General features: G+C 40.5%; 2 protein-coding genes across 4 annotated transcripts in view; both read left to right on the top strand.

Moving 5' to 3' along the window:
• Window positions 1–1,279: 1,279 nt before the first annotated feature.
• Window positions 1,280–19,585, top strand: LOC145451629 (uncharacterized). 3 transcript variants are annotated; one of them, XM_080329839.1, is made up of 10 exons: window positions 1,280–1,424; window positions 1,497–1,661; window positions 1,731–1,843; window positions 4,968–5,355; window positions 8,384–8,461; window positions 10,154–10,299; window positions 11,429–11,632; window positions 13,129–13,212; window positions 14,809–14,986; window positions 19,353–19,585. In XM_080329839.1, the coding sequence occupies exons 1-10, from the start codon at window positions 1,280–1,282 to the stop codon at window positions 19,481–19,483; spliced, it is 1,632 nt and encodes a 543-aa protein (XP_080185965.1). In that variant the 3' UTR covers window positions 19,484–19,585. The 3 variants fall into 3 exon arrangements, with proteins under 3 accessions (XP_080185965.1, XP_080185966.1, XP_080185967.1); XM_080329840.1 differs by lacking the exon at window positions 8,384–8,461; XM_080329841.1 differs by lacking the exon at window positions 11,429–11,632.
• The window catches only part of LOC145451633 (isocitrate dehydrogenase [NAD] subunit alpha, mitochondrial-like), a 122,916-nt gene continuing 102,979 nt past the window's right edge, over window positions 1,952–21,888 (top strand). Inside the window, exon 1 of the mRNA XM_080329844.1 lies at window positions 1,952–1,956. The gene's annotated coding sequence lies outside the window, so the exon portion shown is untranslated. The remainder of the gene's footprint in view (window positions 1,957–21,888) is intronic.

The raw sequence follows: 21,888 nt of genomic DNA, 5'->3' as shown, positions 1-21,888 counted from the left end.
ACATTGGTAGAATTCAAATGAAAGTTTTTGAGTGCAAGGCAAATGTATTTTGCTAATCAGCTGTAGTTATTCGCTTTTTATTATATTTTATGGAATATATGGATATAAGTTAAATGAGTAATGGACGATTTGCTCGTGTGGTTGCTTTGCCACTGTATCCTGTTTTTCGAAGTATGCCCTAGGTTTTGCCCAATTTTACCACCAAGTAGTTATCTTTTCAGTTTACTTCTACTTGAATGGAAATATTGCGTGCTTGACCAAGACCACCTTAGGCTACACACAGATGAGGTGAGGCTGATACAGACAGGCAATATTTCATCAGTAGGTGCTGGATGTCGCTGAGGCTTAACCTTAACCCTGTTCTCATAGGGTTTCGGAGTGGAGACGCACTAAATTAATTTAGTTGATTGCGTTTACAGACCAAACTCTATATGGGTACAGGGCATACTCTTTACAATATTATTCTTGTCGGCAATAACGTCATTACCGAAACCAGGTGTTATGAGCCGTGTAAAACATCATCCCCTGCCGGTTATATGTTTCCTTTCCTTGATATCTATAGATGCCAGACACCGACAGGTCGAATATAAATCAATGAATTTCCTTCTGAAGTCAGTAGCGAGCAACTTCTTAATCTCCTTGTAAAAGCATACACTCAATATTCGGGATGAGAGCGTTAGACGCATCTTTATTCTACCTCTCGTCAATTCCTCTGCGATCCAACCCTTCCGGAAGGATGCCGTAGAAATGTAGGTACCACGATATTGCGATATAGTTAAAAAATAGGTTGGTGCGAAACGAACAATGAAAGTCATTTAATCAGATTACCTAGCTAGAGCATGAGAGCTAGAACAAATTATCGACATCATGCACACAGGATGAAACTAATAGAAGGTAACAGAAATCGATCTAGTTCCAAATCTTCTTGTAGCCGTCATCGCCATGTTAAATGTTGGTTGTCCGCAACTACTGCCTGTTGTACCGTAAACGGAAGTATGTGAAGGGTACAGAACTTCCAATATACATTTAAATAATATACTCATAGCAAAATATATTAAAACCAGATGATTTTCGAGCCGACACATTCTCCAGCTTCAATCGTCAACAAATAAGGAGTAGGATACGTTGCATACAAACCAATTATGACGTGGACCAATCGGATTGCATGCTCATCCTTGACCCCCTGTATTGATAGAAATATCAGCAAGTTTCATGCTGTGCGCATTTCGTTGTAACATCCACAGGTCTTGTTTTACATTCTTTGGGTTGTGTTAACGCCATGCCGAAGAAGAAGAAGCTAAAGAAAGACGATGAAGAACTCCCTGACCCAAGACTGGCGGCACTTTCAAAGTTGATAAAATTCGAAGCATCGAGACGCGAAGAAAATGAAAAGATGGCGAAACAAACATTGCGTCCCCTGAAAAGTAAGCTGCAAGTGGTCGAGTGTCGTCATTATGCCTTCATGTGTACACCGATGGTGGTTTATTTTTTAACAGGGGTGAATAGCAATCCATATATTTATGAGTTCACTCCAATGACGAGGAACGTCTTCCCAGACTCGAAAAGTGTAGATTTCGGATTTGACGGTACTGTCGATATTCCTAACCAGATGGTATTTATGGAAGACGTGGAAGACGATGAGTTGAACCAGAATCTGCCTGGTTTGATAAGTTTTTTTATGGTTCGAAAACTGCATTCATCCTAAGCAAACTAAATGTTGACTGTTACAGACGACATGCCAAGTGTTCATTCGATGGGATTTCTGGACTTTGATGAAATTGAGGCAGAGGAACTTGAAAAGCTGGAGGATATGAAGAACCATGATGCTTGGCATTTTCTGAAAGTATGATCTACTAAGATATTTGTCTTAGGTGGCCGGAGTAATCTCTGATGCTACTCTCAACTCAAGTATTGATGTACCGGTAGGCTAATGAAATTTACCCAAGTTGTATTAATGTCACTTGCTTGCTACGCACAAGCTATAGACCTACTGTCTAGTTCAGAGGTCTCAAACTCAAATGTGCTCGCGGGCCAGTTTTCCCGTTTTGACGACGCCGCGGGCCGCATCACTAATAGGGGTGTTCTATGTCTTTCCAAATAAGCCTTATTTGGCGGGAATGAATTGTCGTATTGGAAGTGAGCCGATCCAGCAGACTGACAGTAAGCACACATCGTCAAAATGTGATTTACTCTTGTATCAATTTAGGCCTGGCACGAGAAGAATCATCACATTTATAACTATTTGAATAGAATTCTTGTTGTACTTGATATATAATAATTATAAAATATAGACACAATATGGGTGGACAAATGTATGATGCCATCATAAAAACTATCGGGTTATAATTTTTCAGCTACTATGAATATTTTGAATTCAACAGATTGATAATAGAGACTGATCTGATATCAAAACATTTTTAGGTTGAGCATTGTAATTCCAATCCAAGATTCGGGTGTACGTCTGATATGTAGGCTATTAATCACATGGCCAAATATCTTCAAATACAGGAGCAGAAAAGATATAAATATAATATAAATATATTAATGAAAGTGTCTGAGTGATTGCAATGTCGGAACGCCGAACGGCCAATGTTGTTACATCGTTGGAGCGTACCACTACGGTACTCGGTACCTTGAAGTGGCCTTAATAACATGGTTTAGCGACCAAAGATGTAACTAACAGATTGCCCATGGTTGCCATTAGGGATGGTGTGAACGTGAGGTTCACGTTCGCGTTCTGTGTGTGAACCTCGGAAAATTTGAGGTTCGCGTTCACAACAGAACCTTGGTAGGTTCTGCACTGTGAACCTTTTTCATATATTGCAATTTTCACTTCATTATAACATTCTTTGGTTCAAATTTATTGACTTTCAACTGCGGGCCACTCTATGCATGGAGCTGGCAGCATAAACATTCAACACTAAACGAGCATGCCCTTGACAATCTCAAATATTTACTTGTATTGTTACAAAAGTTTGCTCGAAATATCCAGCTTTCCGTTTGTGCATTTAGTGTCTCTGCTGTGAGCTTGACCCGCAATCACATGATATCAAGAGCGAAATACACGGTATTTTGTCAGCAAATGATCCTTATTCAACCAATCAATGAGATTGATATCGTCTTCTGATGTAAAAATCTAGCAGGCGTACGGGGTCAATCTTGACTTCATATGTATACTGTATCATAAAAACCAAATCCGTTCGACTGGGGTGTTGGCTATACTGCTGTATAACTTGTTAATCGGTAGCAAGTACAGAAACCGGTTTTACACTCTGCTCAATATCCATGTGGCAATACTCAGACGCCGAATACATTGTCCGATCAGGTCGAAATTGTTGGCAAAGCGACGCAAGATGCTGATTTTGTGGGATTATTATATCATTTGGATGCCCCAGTTGATACATTTGGCGACGTTTCAAACGTCAATATGTACTTAAGTACTGAGCTATTATGTGGCCCCGAGTCGTCGCTCGGTATCGTGTACAGTAGATTAATATGGGCAATCACCTCATTGAAATATGGGGTTGAAATTATCAATATGACGTCACGTGACGTCATGAGGTTCACGTTCGTGTTCACACAGAACCTCTCAAAAAGGTTCACGTTCACATGAACCTGAACCTTTCAGAGGTTCACACCATCCCTAGTTGCCATAACTATAGTTGCTTAGTTAGCGAAATAGCAAGCTCCGACCTTCTGATCTATTACTATTGCTCTGATACGCGATTAGTTTGTTGCGTCCATGGTTCTAACAAACTCACGGCATTCCGAGTCACTCCGAGTCAACTCGGGTCATTTTCACTTTGCCATCGAGTTAGCACGAGTCTGGGTAATTCTGAGAAAGGTCGCTTCCAATTCCAACTCACAAATTTCAGTCACGAATCGTCTAAGGGTCAGGTTTTGTCATCATGAATTGGAAATGTGGTGAAATAGTGAATCTTCCCCTGAATGGTAGCGTTTGCAATTGATGTGATGGTGAAGTTTGATGAAAATAGTTTCAGGCTTTCGGAGCAATTTAAGAGGGAATTTTGACTTCATAACCTGAAAAGATATATTTAACACTTATATATTGTCAAATTATTAAAAATCTAAAATGTCGTCGCGGGCCGCACAAAATGCTCTGGCGGGCCGCGTGTTTGAGACCTCTGGTCTAGTTGATGGAAATTTTGATCGCAAATTTATCAGTAACTGACTTGAACAATTTGCTTCTTGGAAAAATTTGTCATTTTCGAAAGTTGGCTCTTCGGCTATCAATATCTTCCAACATAGAGTTTTAACCAGACTGGAAACATCGGTCGTTTTTGGCAATAACTTGCACGTGACTGAATGGTTTCTTGCATAGAATAATTAAGATAATAAACGGAAAGTTGCATATGACGCTGCCACTAATTTCACTACCTGTAAGGGTTTTTAGCAGTCAAAAACTAGGGTTACCATACGTCCTCAAGGAGAATTTGTCGGCCTTTTTCAAGACATCGAAAATGTTCTCCATTTTGACAATTCGTTCTCCTTTATAGCTTTGACAGCTAGGCTATTGTAGGCCTATGAGCACAATAAAACTTTACTTCGTCGGCAAGGATGAACAAAATCTGCTGTTAGATCAGGTGTCCCGGGAGTCGATTTGAAAAAATGACCTTTTTTTAATGAACCAGTAAAACCTTTTTTCTCGATTTGTTATTTGTAAAAAGTGTCCTTTTCTGCATCTCGAAATATGGTAATCCTACTAAAACAAAGTGTCAAACAAAGAAATCGGTACTTGAGTAAATAACATGCCGTTTTAAATGTGTAAACGTGCATTATCCTTTATTGGTAGGCTCTTGTAACGCCTGATCCAGATGAGTAAATTTTAAGAGTTGAGTTCTAGCTTCAGTGAAAGTACGGTAGCCTACTTCGTTACGTGTCACTTCTGAATACTCTTCAGGAAATGAGCACAGTGTTTTAAGTTACCATTGTCAATCTCCATTTAGTCGAGAAGTGGGAAAAAAGAGGCTGAAGAATTGGATCAAGGCCAGCAATATCAGGCACTGCTCGGTGTGACGCCTGACGCAGATAAAGACATACAGGAAGATTCGTTCAATGACACTTTGAAAAACTTTTGGGACGGCCTCCGCCACCGTATGTACATCCCAAGTCTCTGGCGCGCCAACGCACGTCGTTTGTCAAATTCAACGAGTGAAGCGTTATCTGTTGACTCCGTTGAACAATTTGAAAGTGACGTTGATTGCATACCTGAGAAGGGTGGTGAAAAAATCGACGTTGAATCTCCGATCAAGATAGACGATGGGGTTGATGATACAGAAGCGAAACATGTCCCATCTATTCGAGTGTTTGGCTTTGGATCGTCCAGGCGTAGAAGTGAGTCACAGATCACAACTTTATTTAAACATTGAAAATCAGTATTCATTATCTCCTGACTTGAACTGACTTTTATCCGTTTGAATATATATATATTTGGAGTGAGAATAACGAGTATAACATGAATGTGAATCCTTTGTTATCATTAGGGCAAGTTTTTGCAACATTTTTTGACAGCTTCCCAAATACTCGAAAGTTATGTAGAATGCTGTTTTAAGCTGTTTGAAGGAATCTTATAGTGCAACTTTTCTCCAGTTGACCTTTTTTTTTCAGTCAACCAATGGAGAATGTGGTGCAACTTTCCACGGATTTAACTGCAACAAAAACTTGCCCTAGTTATCATTCAAGAGTTCAACAGCTAAGAGCAGTGGTTCCCAACCTTTTTCGATGGCAGGGCCAAATTTGGAATTTCAGAGTACGGTCGGGGCCGCACGAATACCAGGGCAATGAAAGGAACCCAAGATAGTCACCAAAATATGAAAATTGGCATTGTTCCGATCATTCGCTTGACGCCATTGGCCATTGTGTTGCCGCGCTCCCGTTGTTCAGAACAATCAACCTTTGCTGGCTATTTCGGAGTAGTTTTAATGCCCTGGCGAGATTTCAATTCGTATTTTTGCAATCAGTGCGACACTTGCTTTCGATAAACACCGACATATCAATAAATTATTCGGACGCTTGGGTCGCGAGCTATAGGACTACCAATTATGCTTCTTTTTGCCGGCTAATCAGTACGTATCTAGGCGTATTCAATCGTAAGTCACTTGTTGAACATCTATCCGTAAATTAGTTATCAATACCCAGAGCCGTAACAGCACTTCGTCAGCCCCCCCCCCCAAACGTTGCTCTTGGGCCCCCCCATTGGGCGATAAACCGAACTTCGAAGCCCCCCAGCCCCCCTCAGGCTAGATGGCTGTTTACCGCTATTTATCATCTAAATCGGGTGTCCGTTTTAGGCAGCTTCTCTCGACTGTTCGCGCAAAGCGCGAAATTTTTTTATAATTCATGATTGAATCGGTCAATATAATCGGCAATTGCATATATATTGGTATCAATTTTATCCTCTCTCTGCTCACGTAATCAGATTGACCGGTTGAGCCGAGTGAGTTGTGTTTGAATAGGTAAGACCACTCAATAATAATTAAACATCTTCGGGCGTATACCTGTTGTCAGGAACGAAACAGCACTTCGTCAGGCCCCCCAAAACACTTAGGTCTTGAGCTCCCATAGGGTGATAAACCGACCCCCCGTCCCGTTGTTCGCTTCTGCCACGAAATCAGGATCACCGTTTAGTGAGCCAGCGTGGAGTGCGAAAATTTTCGATAATTCAAAATAAAATAGGTCAATAAGATCGGGAATTACATATATATTGCTATCAATTACTTGTCCTCTCTGCTCACGTAATCAGATTTACCGGCAGAGCTGAGTGAGGTGTCTTGGAAACTGTAGGGCCCGTAAATAATAATTAAAGATATTCGGACGGGCGGACCCGTTGGTACGACTTCGTTACATGATGTTATTTCGTGACCTCCAGTCTGCTATATCAAAAAATATAGAATGGCCCAAACGTACTAAACTAAAAGATGCACACGATTTCAAATTGGTAGTTCTTCACGGGCATATAATTCTTCCTGCGGGATGGATCCTATTTGTCTCGTGAGGTTCAGATTGCCAAGACAGGAACATTCGGCGCCAGACATTTAGGTGCCTATGGTCAATTATAGGCCACCTATATGTATTTTGTATATACATAACGAAGTTTTCGGTCAGCGTAAGGGCAGCCCAATGTTTTCTCGCTGCCGATCGTTCTGGCACACTTCTTGGAGTCGCATGTTAGATGGCGTAAAACTTTATATGTCTTAGTACGTCGTGGCGCGGTAATGGCCGACGCCGATATGCCCACTTCTATAGATCTTGCGTATTTTATCTTGCTGGAAGAGTAGCCAATAATTAAGGTATTTTGAGATTTGAAATCGCGCGACAGGAAAGTTAGCGCACATTACATTGAAACAGCAGTGACGTAATCTTAGCAGTCTACTCACAACTTTCCTGCAATCCTAATTGAAAACTCCAGACTCCAAGCCAAGCAAAAGTCGATTTCTCAATATTTTTGTGGGGGCCGCAAGAAGGCTAGCTGGGGGCCGCATGCGGCCCTCATGGCCGCGGTTGGGAATCACTGGCTAAGAGAGTTGAACCTGACTTGAACTCGATAATGGACAGTTAACACTAAGACTTGGACTTGGACTCAAGTCTCTGCACTATAACTTGGACTCCGCCAGGGATATCTAGAACTCTAGATGTCCCTGACGCGGACTTGACCCGACGGTGAATTGAACATGACGCAAGTCAGGGTTCTCACCGAGTCACCAGGTTACGAGTCGCAAGTCAATCTCACTTTGATAGTTTTGACTCGAGTCATTTTCAATTCACCACCGAGTCAAGTCAAGAGGATATAGTGTTTTGACTCTAGTTCAAGTCAGTCCTTTCAGTTTGCAGTTCAATCCACGTTTTTCTACTCTGCACGGGTGATATGGAATGGCTCACATTCATAATATCGTAATTTTCCTCAGTCTTAACAGTTTCTGACCCTCTTTTCCAAGTATCAGGACTGATAGACGAAATACCAATAATTACTATTCTTCGAAGCTACAATAAAATGTCTGTCTTATCCGTCGTAGTCTCGAGTCATATAACTTGGTTAGAGTCATGGACAAATTGCACAATGACTGAAGTACAAGTCTAGTCGATACAAAAATTGACTCGAATCTAGTCATTTCTACCCTGACTCAAGTCTAAACTATAAGAGTAAAATTGGCTTGCGACTAGGAATTTACGACTTGGTTACAACCCTGCTTCAACAGAACAATATAGCAAAATGATTAACACTGTCTACACTTTTTGTACTAGATAGAGGACAATGGCATATTTTATGAACTTGAAGCAGCATTCTTCTGGGTTAGGCTGCACGAGCAGTCACTGCCGATATGTTTTTCTCTGAAAGTCACAACGAGTCCATTTTGTTTTTCAGGTTATCGACTTTTAATACTTGTACTTATTGTTATTTTATTGCTGGGCGTGCTCGGTGTGGTCGTAGCTGCGTTCCAAGGTTAGTGGCTCCGTAGAATAGATTTATTATTATCGATTACCTCGGATATTTATTTCCATGGTCATATGTCTTTGTTATTGTACTACCAAGCAGGGCTTTGGAGCAGCCGTAAATTTAAACTGCTCCAGCTCAGGCTCCGGAGCTTTCTTCTATCATACATTAGCTCCGGCTCCAGCTCCGGAGCCGCATTATTACCACTGCTCCGGCTCGGAAATTATCGAATGGGCCTGTCAATTTAAGGGTGGCCAACCCGCGGGCCAAATGTGGCCCGCGAGAGGGTTTTATGTAGCCCGCGAGGTAATTTCCTATTATATTATCGAAAATGAATTGCTCAGATTGTGAACTTGCAATGCCAACCAAAAATTACAAGTCTGGCTGCGACACTTGGGATGTTGATAACTAAAATGTCAGTTCCAACGCATTGGCAGATCCAGGGTCCAGTCACATTTTCAGTAAATCGTCGTACATCACAATAAACTAAAATAGTAGTGAAATTTTTCTTCACGCTTCGCGTGTTTAATTGTCTCACGATTTCTTGCTTCGTAGCCTACCGCCTACTGAAAATGAAAAAAACGCCTGGTTTAGCGGATTGAGTCTAACTGTATTCGCAATTATTGGAGAAAGTCTTTTCGCGTTTGCGCTCGCATAAAGATCGTCGACGGTGAAATGTAGGCACAAAATGATTGTCGCATATTATCGGAGACCTTCGATATCGATGTGACCAGGCGCCGAATAGTCGTGTCCTTGCAAACTGAGCCTAGCGGGCGGCATACAGTAGACCCGCAATATACTCATGTAATAATATTAGTGAACTAGTTTACTTATAAACTTTGAAAATTTTACCCGCTTGGCGCGCCTAGTGGACCGCGCACTCGTTCGTCACTTGCATGTGCCCCTTTAACCGAAAAGGTTGGCCATTCCTGGTCTATATAGATTACTAATCTACCCATAGGTTAGTTATCTATAGTAATCTAGAGTCGGTCAGCCGTCAGTGACATCCGATGTAGCAACGAAGACATAGGTGCCGCCGTGCCGGCTTGTGATGTCATAATGAATACTTGTCAATTGTCGATAACATCATAGTTGCACTAGAACGCACTTTACTCTATGCCATTGCTGTGCAGTGTGCACAGCATTAAAATTCAGGCCTGCTGTTCAATTATGATAAATCAGCAGATGTGGTTGTTGCATATATAATAGCATCTTATGAAATACGTCGGAGCCGGAGCTACTCCTCAAATAACAGGCTCCAGCTCCGGCTCCGGCTGAATTTTATGTAGAGCTCCGGTGAAAATACACGGCTCCGGGGCTCCGGCTCCAAAGCCCTGCTACCAGGTTTATGTGTTTCAGCAATAGTTTATACCGTGAAATTGTGCAACTTATCAGGAGGTTAAAATCAGAGCTCACTTATATCTTAATTATTCCGCACAGTCCAAGCGGAATTGAACTCGGAGTTATCATTACGGCTTTTATATTTATTCCCAGTTCCCAGACTTGACATTCGATTCGTACATTCATTTCTGCAGTTATCATTAATGACTTGCTGAAAGTCTCTTAAACGAACGACCATTTTACAAAGCATAAATCAATTTGATGTTATATTTCGTATCTAATACAATGAAGTTGATCATAATTCAGTATAGTGTAACATGGGCCAATAGTCGCTTAATTCCGTATACGTCACCTTTACAGGAATTCACATACCAATACTGTCCGATGCGATCAATCCCCAAACAGGAGATGAGGCTGACTCTGCAGTTTCCCAAAGTATCAACACGACTGCGTCAATCCTTTCAAACAACAACACAATATCTGTGACTGCAGCACCTTCTTTAGAGGTGAGCCCCCTACATATTGCTTATCGTACAATATGATATTCCAAAATTGGATAATATCATGTTTTCGGACGGCACAGATACAAAAAGTATAATATTGTTGGCTCTGATTGTAGTTGCGAATTTTGAAAAGCTGCTAGTCTGTACAAGTCAGAAGTAGGCAGAAAGACCAAAATGACTTGCTAAGGCTGAACCTGTTACGCCGAATACAATAAAAAATTATAGTTGTTGGACTAAATAAAATTGTTCTATTCTTTAGCACAGGGGTTTTGAAATTTTAAGTAGGAAGGTGGTGAAAATAACGATGGGTGAATTGTGTGGCGAAAATGTCGGAATGTTCAGTCAATTTTCAAAGCTTGACTCTTTCCAGCACGGGAATTGTGAAAATGAAGGATATGAACCAGTGATGAGCATCGGAGCGGAGTCGGAGAGGATTCGGAGCGGAGTTTTACCGATTTTGTGACAGTCGGAGTTGAGTCGGAGTTTACTACAGATATTTTTTCGGAGAATTTCGGAGTATTGTAACTTTTGTCTCCGATATCTCAGGATAGCTCTGACCAGAATACACGATTGATTATGATTACAAACCAAAACACAGACAGTTGACACCTTGTAAAGTTGTAATATTACGGGTAACGTGCAAAAATGATTGCCAAGTGCATATAAATCAGCCATCTGCACTGCAATTGGGGATTGGAGAGTAGACAATAGTATGTGGCCAACTCTATCATCACATTTATTTAGTAAAACACATTACCAAGTGTACCATGCTTGTCACTCTAATGATATGGTTAAAATGGTATGATTGGCCACGAGCTATCTTAACCTAGCAAGGCATTCGTAGAACATTGTCTGTGGTTAATTATGTTTCGGATACTTGACGAGATTCAACGGAGTATCTCGGAGTTTGGGATTGAGCTCTTCGGAGTCGGAGGGAGTTTTCCTCAGACACTAAAGTTGTCGGAGGGATTCGGAGTCTCGAAAAGAACTATCCGCTCATCACTGAATTATGAACCACTGTTTTGGCATTCCAATTGTCCGGTGGGTCAGACCCAGCGGATTGAGTATTTGACTTGCTCGATTGAAACGTTTTCAGTCACGGAGTGCAAACTTTCCGATTCCGTCTTTATAGTATGGAGATGAAGGGATAACAAGCTTGGATGACATTGTGTCTGAGCCTGGACTGGGACCAATGGAGTTTGTGAATTTTTATCCGACTCTCTTTGCCACGCTGGCCGGCGATTTGATGCGAGTCAACGGCGTCCCGTTCGATGTGGAGAATTACAATGACTCAACGGCACCACCGAAACATATAAAAGATGCAGTCGGTCTTGGAGTAGGTATATGCTAGTAATTTTTTGATTAAAGCGCATTTCAAGGGACTAGCAACCTCCAATCTTTTTATTATATGGTACTAAATTTTTGTCGTGAATTACTCTCTTGTGATTTTTCGAAAAACCGTTATCCAGATCTATGTTTTGCTAATAGTTGTTTGGCCTAGGTCGGGGGTGGCCAACCTGCGGCTGTCTTCATGCAATTCAATTAGTGTGTGTAAGCGGCAATCGACATGCAAATTGAATTGACGGATTGACTCCCATATTTTTGAGAGATTTTTATTTAATTGTGAAATTTTCTCTCCGCTGCGCTCGAAGTAGCGCCCTTTGCAATCTGTGCTGTACTGACGCTTGGGTTTGATCCCCAGCTGAGTCAGACCGAAGAGCTTATTAGTAACACTGGCATCCATGACTTCCCCGCTTGACGCTCAGCATTACTAGGATAGCATGGACAGTTGATGCAATGCTTAAAACGTCTATTTCTGCACCTTCCTTGTCCAGCTACATATGCACATTAGGGATGGACGTATTATGGACATCAGGGATTTCATTCAGTGTCCATGCCTCTTCTTTACTTCGCCTAGGCTAAGGTGGGTGTCTGATCTTAAAGGCTACTCCGAGTTGTTTCGCCACCTTCCTACCTTTTCATTGTATCGCAGTCTTGTGATGTTTTGAAACGATGAAAATATTAATAAACCTGATCGATTGATTGATGTTCAAAAATGATTTTTTTTCTCAAATTGTACTGGCTACTTGATAAAATTGTTAGGTTACCTAATTTAAGCCTACACACCAGTTCCAGCCAGTAACTGCATTGCTACCGGAGAAGAAAGTTTCTATTTAATATATAAAAATAAATTACCAAAAATTTCAAAATTTTCTGTTCACCCCATGAAGGCGTTAGGTTGTCTATGGAAACGATGTTCACCAAATTCGGCTCAATTCCAACCAGTGGAAGCGGAGTTATTGCCGTCGAAAAATTTGAATTTGAATAAAATAGTATTTACGGTGGGCACACCTATAACATATATAATTAAAGAATTGGTCACCGTAAATACTATTTTATTGATAATCCAAATTTTTCAACGCCAATAACTCCGCTTCTACTGGCTGGAATTGAGCTAAATTTGGTGAACATCGTTTCCATAGACAGACAACCTAACACTCTCATGAGGTGAACAGAAAATTTTGAAATTTTTGTTCATCATTTTTGTATAATAAATAGAAACTTTCTTCTCATGTAGCAATGTGGCTACTGGCTGGAATTGAACCAAATTTGGTGTGTAGGGTTAAATTTGTTAACCTAACAATTTTATCAAGTAGCCAGTACAATTTGATGAGAAAAAAAGTCATTTTTGAACACCCCTAATGCACATCATGCACCCATGTTATGCATTGCAGTATGCGTTGATCGTGTGTATGTATATATGGCCGGTGTATATGCTGCAAAAAAACATCAAGGACAAAAATATACAACGTCCTATTCCTGACTTTGCAGTTCTATGAAGCGTTGCAGTTCCTCGGGTTCAAGGTTGGTGCGGTTGTGGTCACTGATATCGTCAAACTTCAAAATGTTGCTCATGTGAGTGCCTTGGCATTGTGCTAAAAAGTTGAAAAAGTTCCGACGAATCATGCAATGCAATTTGTCTGATTTTGTAAAGGGTCCAGCAGGGTTGTAACCAAGTCACACGGTTCCGAGTCACGAGTCGATCTCACTTTTATAGTTCTGACTCGAGTCATTTTCAATTCACCACCGATTCAAGTCCAAGTCAGCGAATAGAAGGTTGAGTCTGAGTCATAGTGTTGTGACACGAGTCCAAGTCATTGTGTTCAGTTTTGAGCTCAATCCAGTTCAATCAGCCTTTACAGCCCTGCTCGAGTGATATCGAATGGCCCGCATTCATAATATCGTAATTTTCCTCAGTTTCAACAGTTTCTGGCCCTATTTTCCAAGTATCAGGAGCAGGACTGATAGACGAAATACCAGTAATGTGGTGACTTCACTATTCTACGAAGTTAAAATGAAATATCTGTCTTTGCCGTCCTAGTCTCGAGTCATATGACTTGGTTCGAGTCATGCTCAATGACTCGAATACAAGCCGAGTCGATACACAAATTGACTCGAGTCATTTTACGAATTTGAATAAATAGCTCGAGTCAAGCCGAGTCACCAAAAAACTGTGAGTCGAGTCATCACAACCTTGGAGTCCAGCCACGTATCGTACAGTTATCACGGAATTAATCCAACCCAAGACCTGTTCAAAAGACTCGGAAATTGAAACCTGATTTGGTTGTTGAATGACATCTTTCAAAAAGTACCACGGTATGATGAAACAAGCATTTTGTAGGCTGGTTGTAGACATATATGGATCATAGTAACCGTGTAGCCAAAGGACGAAAGCTGTACCATTAAATATGAGGCTTAGACTTTGTCACCTCATTGATGTTAGTTATGTGCTGTATTCGTGATGTCCCATTGAAATTTTAAGTATGGAATGAGGTAAGTATAAACATGTGTGAATCCATGCACTATTCTGATCAACATAAGTATTTTGAATCCAATTACAGCCATGTGTCTTCAAAACCTCAATATTCACGTCTATCTGATCCAGGATTGTAATGACTCAATTCGCAATTTTTTGTTGACTCGAGTCATTTTCTTGAAAATTTCTCGACTCGATTTGTGTATTGACCAGTGTTGAGATGACTCGAGTCACCTTTTTCGTATGACTTGACTCGAGGTATCAGAAATATGAATTGACTCGAGTCAATTTTTCAAATGTGTTCAATGACTCGACTCGAGTCAATTTTTGTATTGACTCGACATGTACTCGAGTCATTGTGCATGACTCGAACCAAGTCATACGACTTGAGACCAGGACGGCCAAGACAGACATTTCAGTGTAACTTCGAAGAATAGCGAGCGAGCCATTCAATATCACTCGAGCATGGGCTGAACTCAAAACGGAACAGTGAAAGCAATGACTTGCATTCAGGTCACAACACTATGACTCGGACTCAACCTTCTATTCACTGACTTGGACTTGACTCGGTGGTAAAGTGAAAATGACTCGAGTCAAAACTATAAAAGTAAAATTGACTTGTGACTTGGTTACAGCCCTGGTCTGATCAAGTGTTGGTTCAAGCCTGGTGACCGTCATTCTAATATTTGTTGCAGGTAAACATATGGGCGTATGGCCGTCCCGAAAAGAACCTCGGTGTGATGAAGTGGTACGGTTACACTAAGGCTGGCGCTCTTAAATACGAATGTGCTTTCACCAGAAGACTGGACATACTGATGCCAAGGGTTTTGCTGGAACGCCGTAACACCGTGATTGAGAGGTTTAAACTACGTGGTAATAAATTGATGCAGTATACTGCAGTTTTTCCCAACCTTCTACTAGTCACAGACCCCTTTCATTGTAGTCTGGCTTTCGGACACCTAGATTTTTTTCACGAGAATATTAAGAATACATGTATTAATACTCTATTTCAGTGGTTCTCAAGTGGGTTCCGCGAAACCTCCAAATTTGCAGTATGGTTGACAATCTAATTTGTTGTATTTTTGGTAACCAAGGAAATGAAGAGTTTCGCTTCATGACTGATCATCTAGGCAGAGGTCTCAAACACGTGGCCCGCCAGACATTCTGTGCGGCCCGCGAAAACATTTTAGATTGTCAAGTGACAGATATGTATCTTTTTATGTTTAAAAGTTATAATTCCTTCTCAAATTGCTCCGAGAGCCTGAAACTATTCATGAAACTTCACTATCACATCAATTGCAAACGCTACCATGCTGTAAAAGATTCACTATTTCGCCACATTTCCAATTCATGATGATAAATCCTGACCCTTAGATGATTCATGACTGAAATTTGTATGTTATTGTGACTTGGACGTGAACTTTCGTAGAATTACTCGGCCTCGGGCAGACTCGATGACAAAATTAGAATGACTCAAGCGGACTCGGAACGCCGTAACTTGGTCACAATTATATGGACGCAACAAACTATTCACGTGTCATGGGGAATAGTAATAGATCAGAAGGTAGTAACTTGGTATTCCGCTATCTAAGCAAGTTGTTATGGCAACAATTGGCAATCTGTTAGTTACATCTTGGGTCCCTATATCCATGTTATTAAGGCCACTTAAAGGTACCGACTACTGAATACCGCAGTGGTACGCTCCAACGATGTTCGGCGTTCCGACATTTTTGTTACTTTGACACATTCATTAATCAGAGGTGGTCGAAGTAGTCAAGAAAGCTACTCAAGTAGAAGTAGAAGTAGCGACGAACAATTCTACTCAAGTACGAGTAGAAGTACTTCCTCCATAACCAACCTAAAACTACTTGAAGTAGAAGTAGAATTGGCTGACTTTAAAAGTACTCAAGTAAGTAAGTAGTTGTGAAAACGATCCTAATTCGTTCACATGGATTGTAAAAAGGTGTGAATTGAGGTAGGCGCAAGGTGACGAGCTTGATTCATATTGATGCATACCAGCAGGTATCCAATTTTCGATAGCATAAACATTCGTCCCCATCATGGGATGAAAATGATAGTATTGATATGACAATGCGATACTAATCCCCTTTTTTCTCGAACATCGCGTTTTAGAAAATAGCATGGTATGGCGTCATTCCCCATATTATAAGGCCCGTAGTTTAGTCGAAGAGCAATACAGAGAAGTTGTATAGCATACGGTGTAGACACTTTGCACGAATAGTAAACATTAATAAAAAATATGGTGGACCGTAAAAAGGCCATATTGTGTAGCTTTATTTCCTGAAATTAAACGCATTACTACACTTGCGTTTATACTTCAACATGTATGTTATGTAGACAAATGAACTGACATTAATTATAACTCGAAAGTATACGATACTGGGAATTGAAAGTGAAACACAAATACTACTTCTAAAAGCGGAACATGTATTTCATGCCTTTAATCCAGAAAGTTTCAATGGTGGCATGCTAAAACAGCTCTAAAATTAACGAAAAAAGTTAGAGTCCACTTTTCCGGGTTAGGACACGCCATGGACATGCTAGATTACGATATGACAAGTAAATGCTAGATTGCGAAACATCAGATTCAAACGTTATGATGAGTCATATATACTGTGATGAATTATTTCATAAGGGCGAAGGGCGACAATGTGATGTGAACGGAACCACGCCTACCCGCTACCTAAATTATATTCATCGATACTTACGTGAAATCATACTGAACACGCCGTATCCACTGCGCACGAAGCGCGACGAAAATTCTGGGCTTTACCCAACTTTTATGAAAATTAAATGTTTATACTTCGTGAAAATAGCCCCGAAATTCCTAAGGCTATCATCCTGATTAGAATATTGAACTACTTCTACTTGACAAACTGAAAATAGCGAAAAGTAAGTAAGTAGATCACAAAATATTACGAAGTAGAAGTACCAAAAATCATATCTACTTGAGTAAGTACCACAAGTAGAGGGAAGCTACTTGAGTACTTCGAAAAAGTAGAAGTACTTCGTTACTGGCCACCTCTGTCATTAATATATTTATATTGTTGTTTATGTGCCCCAATATTCCACGGTAATTGACCAAGGACAATCATGAGATTAATAGCCCAGTTATCAGAAGTGTACCATTGGGCTACACTGCTCAACCCTAAATGCTGTGATATCAGATCAATATCTTTTATCAATCTGTTCAATTCAAAATATTCATAGTAGCTTCAAAATTATAACGCGATAGCTTTTATGATGACATCATGCATTTGTCCATCCGCATGGTGTCTATATCTTATAATTATTATCTATCGAGTACAACGGCAATCCTATTCCAATAGTTATGAATGCGATTATCTTTTTCGCGCCAGGTCCAAATTGCTACAAAAGTAAATCACATTTTTGCGATGTGTGTTGAATGTCAGTCTGTTAGGTCAACTGCTTTTGAATAGGACAATTTCATCACGTCAAATAAGGCCTACTTGGAAAGACATAGAATACCCCCATTGATGCTGCGGCCCGCGGCGTCGTGAAAAACTGGAAAATTGGCCCGCGAGCACATTTGAGTTAAAGACCTCTGATCTAGGGTGATTTTTGACATGTCAAAAAAAGTAAAAATTGTAGCGTCAGGTCAAAAAATGTTGAAATTTTTTGCAAAGTTGAAACTTTTGCAACCTGCATTTCGTTTGTATCGTAGATTTTGCACTGGGTTACCATATTTTGGAAATCTGAAAATAGGACACTTTTCAGACTTGCAAAACCGGCGGAAAATCCTGAAAAAATGGTAAATTTTTCTCGCTTCGCGCTCGGCGCCCAAAATACAGTTTTTCCCTTCACATTTTCAGATGGTTGACTGTATCTCAGTCCAATTTCCACGTACATTTAACCAAAATTCTCAAAAAATTGGACATTTATAGTCCTCCGAGGACTCTTTCAAAATAGTCCAAAAAGAGGACAACAACAACAATCATTGGGTTATAATTTTCATCTGAACAAGTTACACACAATGTACAATGCGATGTAATGAACAGATAGGAGGATGTCGAACGACACGCATCAGTAGTGATCCTTTATTCTAACATCCACCTCGGCCTAGAGTGCCCCGATGTCACAGTTCTTTTCAATGTTGATCTTTTTTTTGAAGCCGTGGTCCTTTCTTACTAGTTCTTTCCATTCCTTGTGAGTGCTTTCTTTCTTCGGGTATTTTTTCTGGGCTTTTTTGTCGCCGTAAGAACGGCGACAGCGGGGGAAGAGGAGCCCAGATGAACCTCCAATGGGAATCGAACCCGGTCCACCGTCTTAGTAGGCACTTATCGTTACCACTACGCTATCTCCCCCGCAAATCCTCTTAAAGACGATTTATGGTCACCAGGGCTCTTCAAAAATGACTTTTTTTCTCAAATCGCACTGGCTACTTGATAAAATTGTTGGGTTACCTAGCTTAAGCCTACACACCAAATTTGTATTTGAATAAAATAGTAGCCTATTTACGGTGGGCAGTGGGCACCACTATAATAAATAATTGAAGAATTGGTCACTGTAAATACTATTTTATTCATAATCCGAATTTTCCGACGGCAATAACTCCGTTTCCACTGGTTGGAATTGAACCAAATTTGGTGAACGTCATTTCTATAGACAACCTAACGCTTTCATGGGGTGATCAGAAAATTTTCAAATTTTTGGTAATTTATTTCTATATAATAAATAGAAACTTCTCCTGTAGCAATGCGGCTACTGGTTGGAATTGAACCAAATTTGGTGTGTAGGCTTGAATTAGGTAACCTAACAATTTTATCATGTAGCCAGTACAATTTGGGGGAAAAAGTCATTTTTGAAGACCCCTAGTGGTCACCCTAGTTTATGCTGATATTACCATGCGTACTGGGCGTAAGAGCTGCTTTATGACGGCAATCGAATATAATTTTGTAAAATTGCACCAATTAGCAATGTCATTGACCATTTCACTTCCACGTCTAAGTGATGCAAGGTGGAAAAAGGCACTTTTGTACTACATCGATACAGCTGACTGGGTGATCGGTAGGAGTCCCGAAGGATCGTATTGCTGCGGCATGTATTTTATTTTTGAATGCAATTCTCAATAAAACTGTCTTTCTCTCTACTCCGAGAAAGTAGAACTTTGTTTGCTTTCGTTACATTCGAACTATGTCAATGGTTCATTGTTGCACTTATATGACTTCTGAAACCTATTCAAAGACTCTTTATTCAGTTGGTTATGGGTTTGGTCACATGTCTGCTGAAACGATCGACTCGACACGGATCAGGAGAGCCCCGCTACGTGTTCCCGACAAGTGGGGGAATTGTGATGGGATCTCGTTGTGCGAATTGACGGCGTTGTAACTTCCGAGGCAAAAGAAACGTCTACACTTCTCTTCCTATCCTTTATAACAAATTATATTTTGTTGATATTTCTGTTGAATACATGATACTTTTACATTTTGATATGTGTGCGTAATTCATCCGCGCAGGATGTAGAATTCTCGTGCGAAAGAGTTTGTCGCGAGTGAAAAATGCCTGCTGGCAGAAATCGTGTTTGAGAGCTGACACAAAGGTCCCGGAGGCTCCAGTTTGTCGAAAAAGTTAAAAACCCACATGTTTGTTTTGGGGCTTTTGCCTTATGTCTTGGAACATAAGATGCAAAAACGATCAAGGAGAGTAGGCACAGTGGAGCAACGGATCATAAGGTATAGCGAGCTCTAACTTTTGTCTCGCGATTATATGAGACGAGCAAATCACGATACTGTGTGTTCTGCTCTTTAGCTCAATCTAACTTGAGAATTCATAACAGTTTAACAACAGTAAAGCAGCTTTTAGACTACCACCAAAATCTGAGTTTTTGTGGCATCTTGCGACCCGAGCCTCACCCATGAAAAGGAATTCATTTTGAATATTACAGTTGTAAGCTACGATTTTGAGGACATGTATGACATACAGAACGCGCACACCACAATTCTACCCACCACAGCTCTACAAAACATGTCTGACGCACGCGATTTCAAATTAGAGCAAATTAAATTCCTCTGCGTGTCGCAGTTGCACTACTTGTCTACTCCGATTGCAAGAACGGGACTATTCCGTGCCGACAACGGAGCATATCCATATCGAAAAGTTTAGCCATCCAGCCCTCGGTTATTTTTAGACCAAGGTTTGTGTCGCCGCTTATGATTTTGGCACCGCATCATCTCAGCGGTTTGTTGGCCAAAACTTTACGTCTTCATGTGCCCCTACGCAGAAGGGATTGGCTCGAAATAAATGAGTCTCATAGGCCTGAACTCGCTCGTTGTTTTCCAGAAAAATTAGTCGGACAGATCTTATCGAGAATTCTCACGATGTAGCCGTATTTTCTGCATGTCTAGCTGATTGGCTACAGTACCCAACGCAGTGCCTTGGATATGTAGAAACTATTGCAGGATTTTTTGCAATAAATTCAACAAATATTACATACATATTAACAGATAGCTCTGGAACCGTGTCGACCCAAAATTATATACCCATTGCGGTCCATACTTCAATACCTTGAAGGGATAAAAAATTGCGTTACAGTAACTTGCAAATGCGAGTCTGTAATGATGGTATGTAGGGGAGATGTGGTACCGATGGATCACTGGGACCGAAAATACTTTGAAAATTCTCAATGATAATTCCATGATTACACTCCGTGAACTTGTCTACAGTTGCATGCTGCCAGAATCTTTCCTCACATACAAAAAAATCGACGTGCGCGAGCTATGGGGTCTCTCACAGATGTTTTTTGTTTTGGGGGGTGTAAACTAAATTTAACTCGACATAAACATTTTTCTTTGTAACCTTCAACAGGAACAAACCAGCAATCATTTTTATTGTGAAGTGTAGGGCCTGTATCAGGCTATATAATGGCACCTATGATTTTTTTCGGTACCTTCCTTGGGTGGAATTTTTTCGCTTCATGTATAAAATTCGTAGGGTGGGGACCGATGATACAATAGCCAAATCAAGCAAAATAATCAAGCATACTAATCATGAAACAAGTGAAACATGCCTACGTACAGAAAATCTTTATGTAATAATTGCATATGACGTTTTATCGCTATAACGAGGTATTTGGAAGTCACACTGTCGATTTTCGGGCAATATGTATGTACCCTCAAATTTATAAGTTCGAGCCTAAATCGAAACGTGATTTTATGACAAGATTTGAGTTAATATTCATTCTATTTTTTGACGGTTGCGACCAAACATTCTTCTTTGACTTGCTGTAGCTTAGATTATAATACTGAGCAAGAAAAGTTGTCAAGTTTGAGTTTTTTAGGGTATATGTGTCATAGGTCCCCGGGTCGTGTGCCATTGGACCCACCGGGTGGGGACCGATGATACGTTCGAGCATCAAATTTTGAACGTCCATAAATATTTTTTGAAAAGACGGATATTCATGTATATGTGCGCGATAGTTAGAGCTTGTATCAAAGTGCTGAGCCAGCAAAAGATCTGATGTTTTCGGCTGAACATTTTGGGGCCAGCGATCATTTTCCAATTTTTGATCCATCGGTACCACATCTCCCCTACTACTATCCTCTTGCCTCGCGCTAGTCGAACAGTTATTACGAAAATATGATGATTGTTTAGCGAAAGAAAACAGAAAGTCAACTTGATGTCATTCACTACAGCTTGTGCATGAGAGCTACGATTAGCGGTGCGTCGTAAGTTGAACAAGTTTTTACAATTGCGTCTCCACTACAAAAGTTACACTAACCTTAAATTTCTTATTA

This window comes from Botryllus schlosseri, chromosome 12, assembly GCF_051294905.1.
Source record: "Botryllus schlosseri isolate E-star chromosome 12, Bs_hap1, whole genome shotgun sequence".
In the NCBI taxonomy this organism is placed as follows: Eukaryota; Metazoa; Chordata; class Ascidiacea; order Stolidobranchia; family Styelidae; genus Botryllus; species Botryllus schlosseri.
Note: the sequence above shows the minus strand (reverse complement) of the source record. Positions and strands in the feature narration are given on the sequence as shown.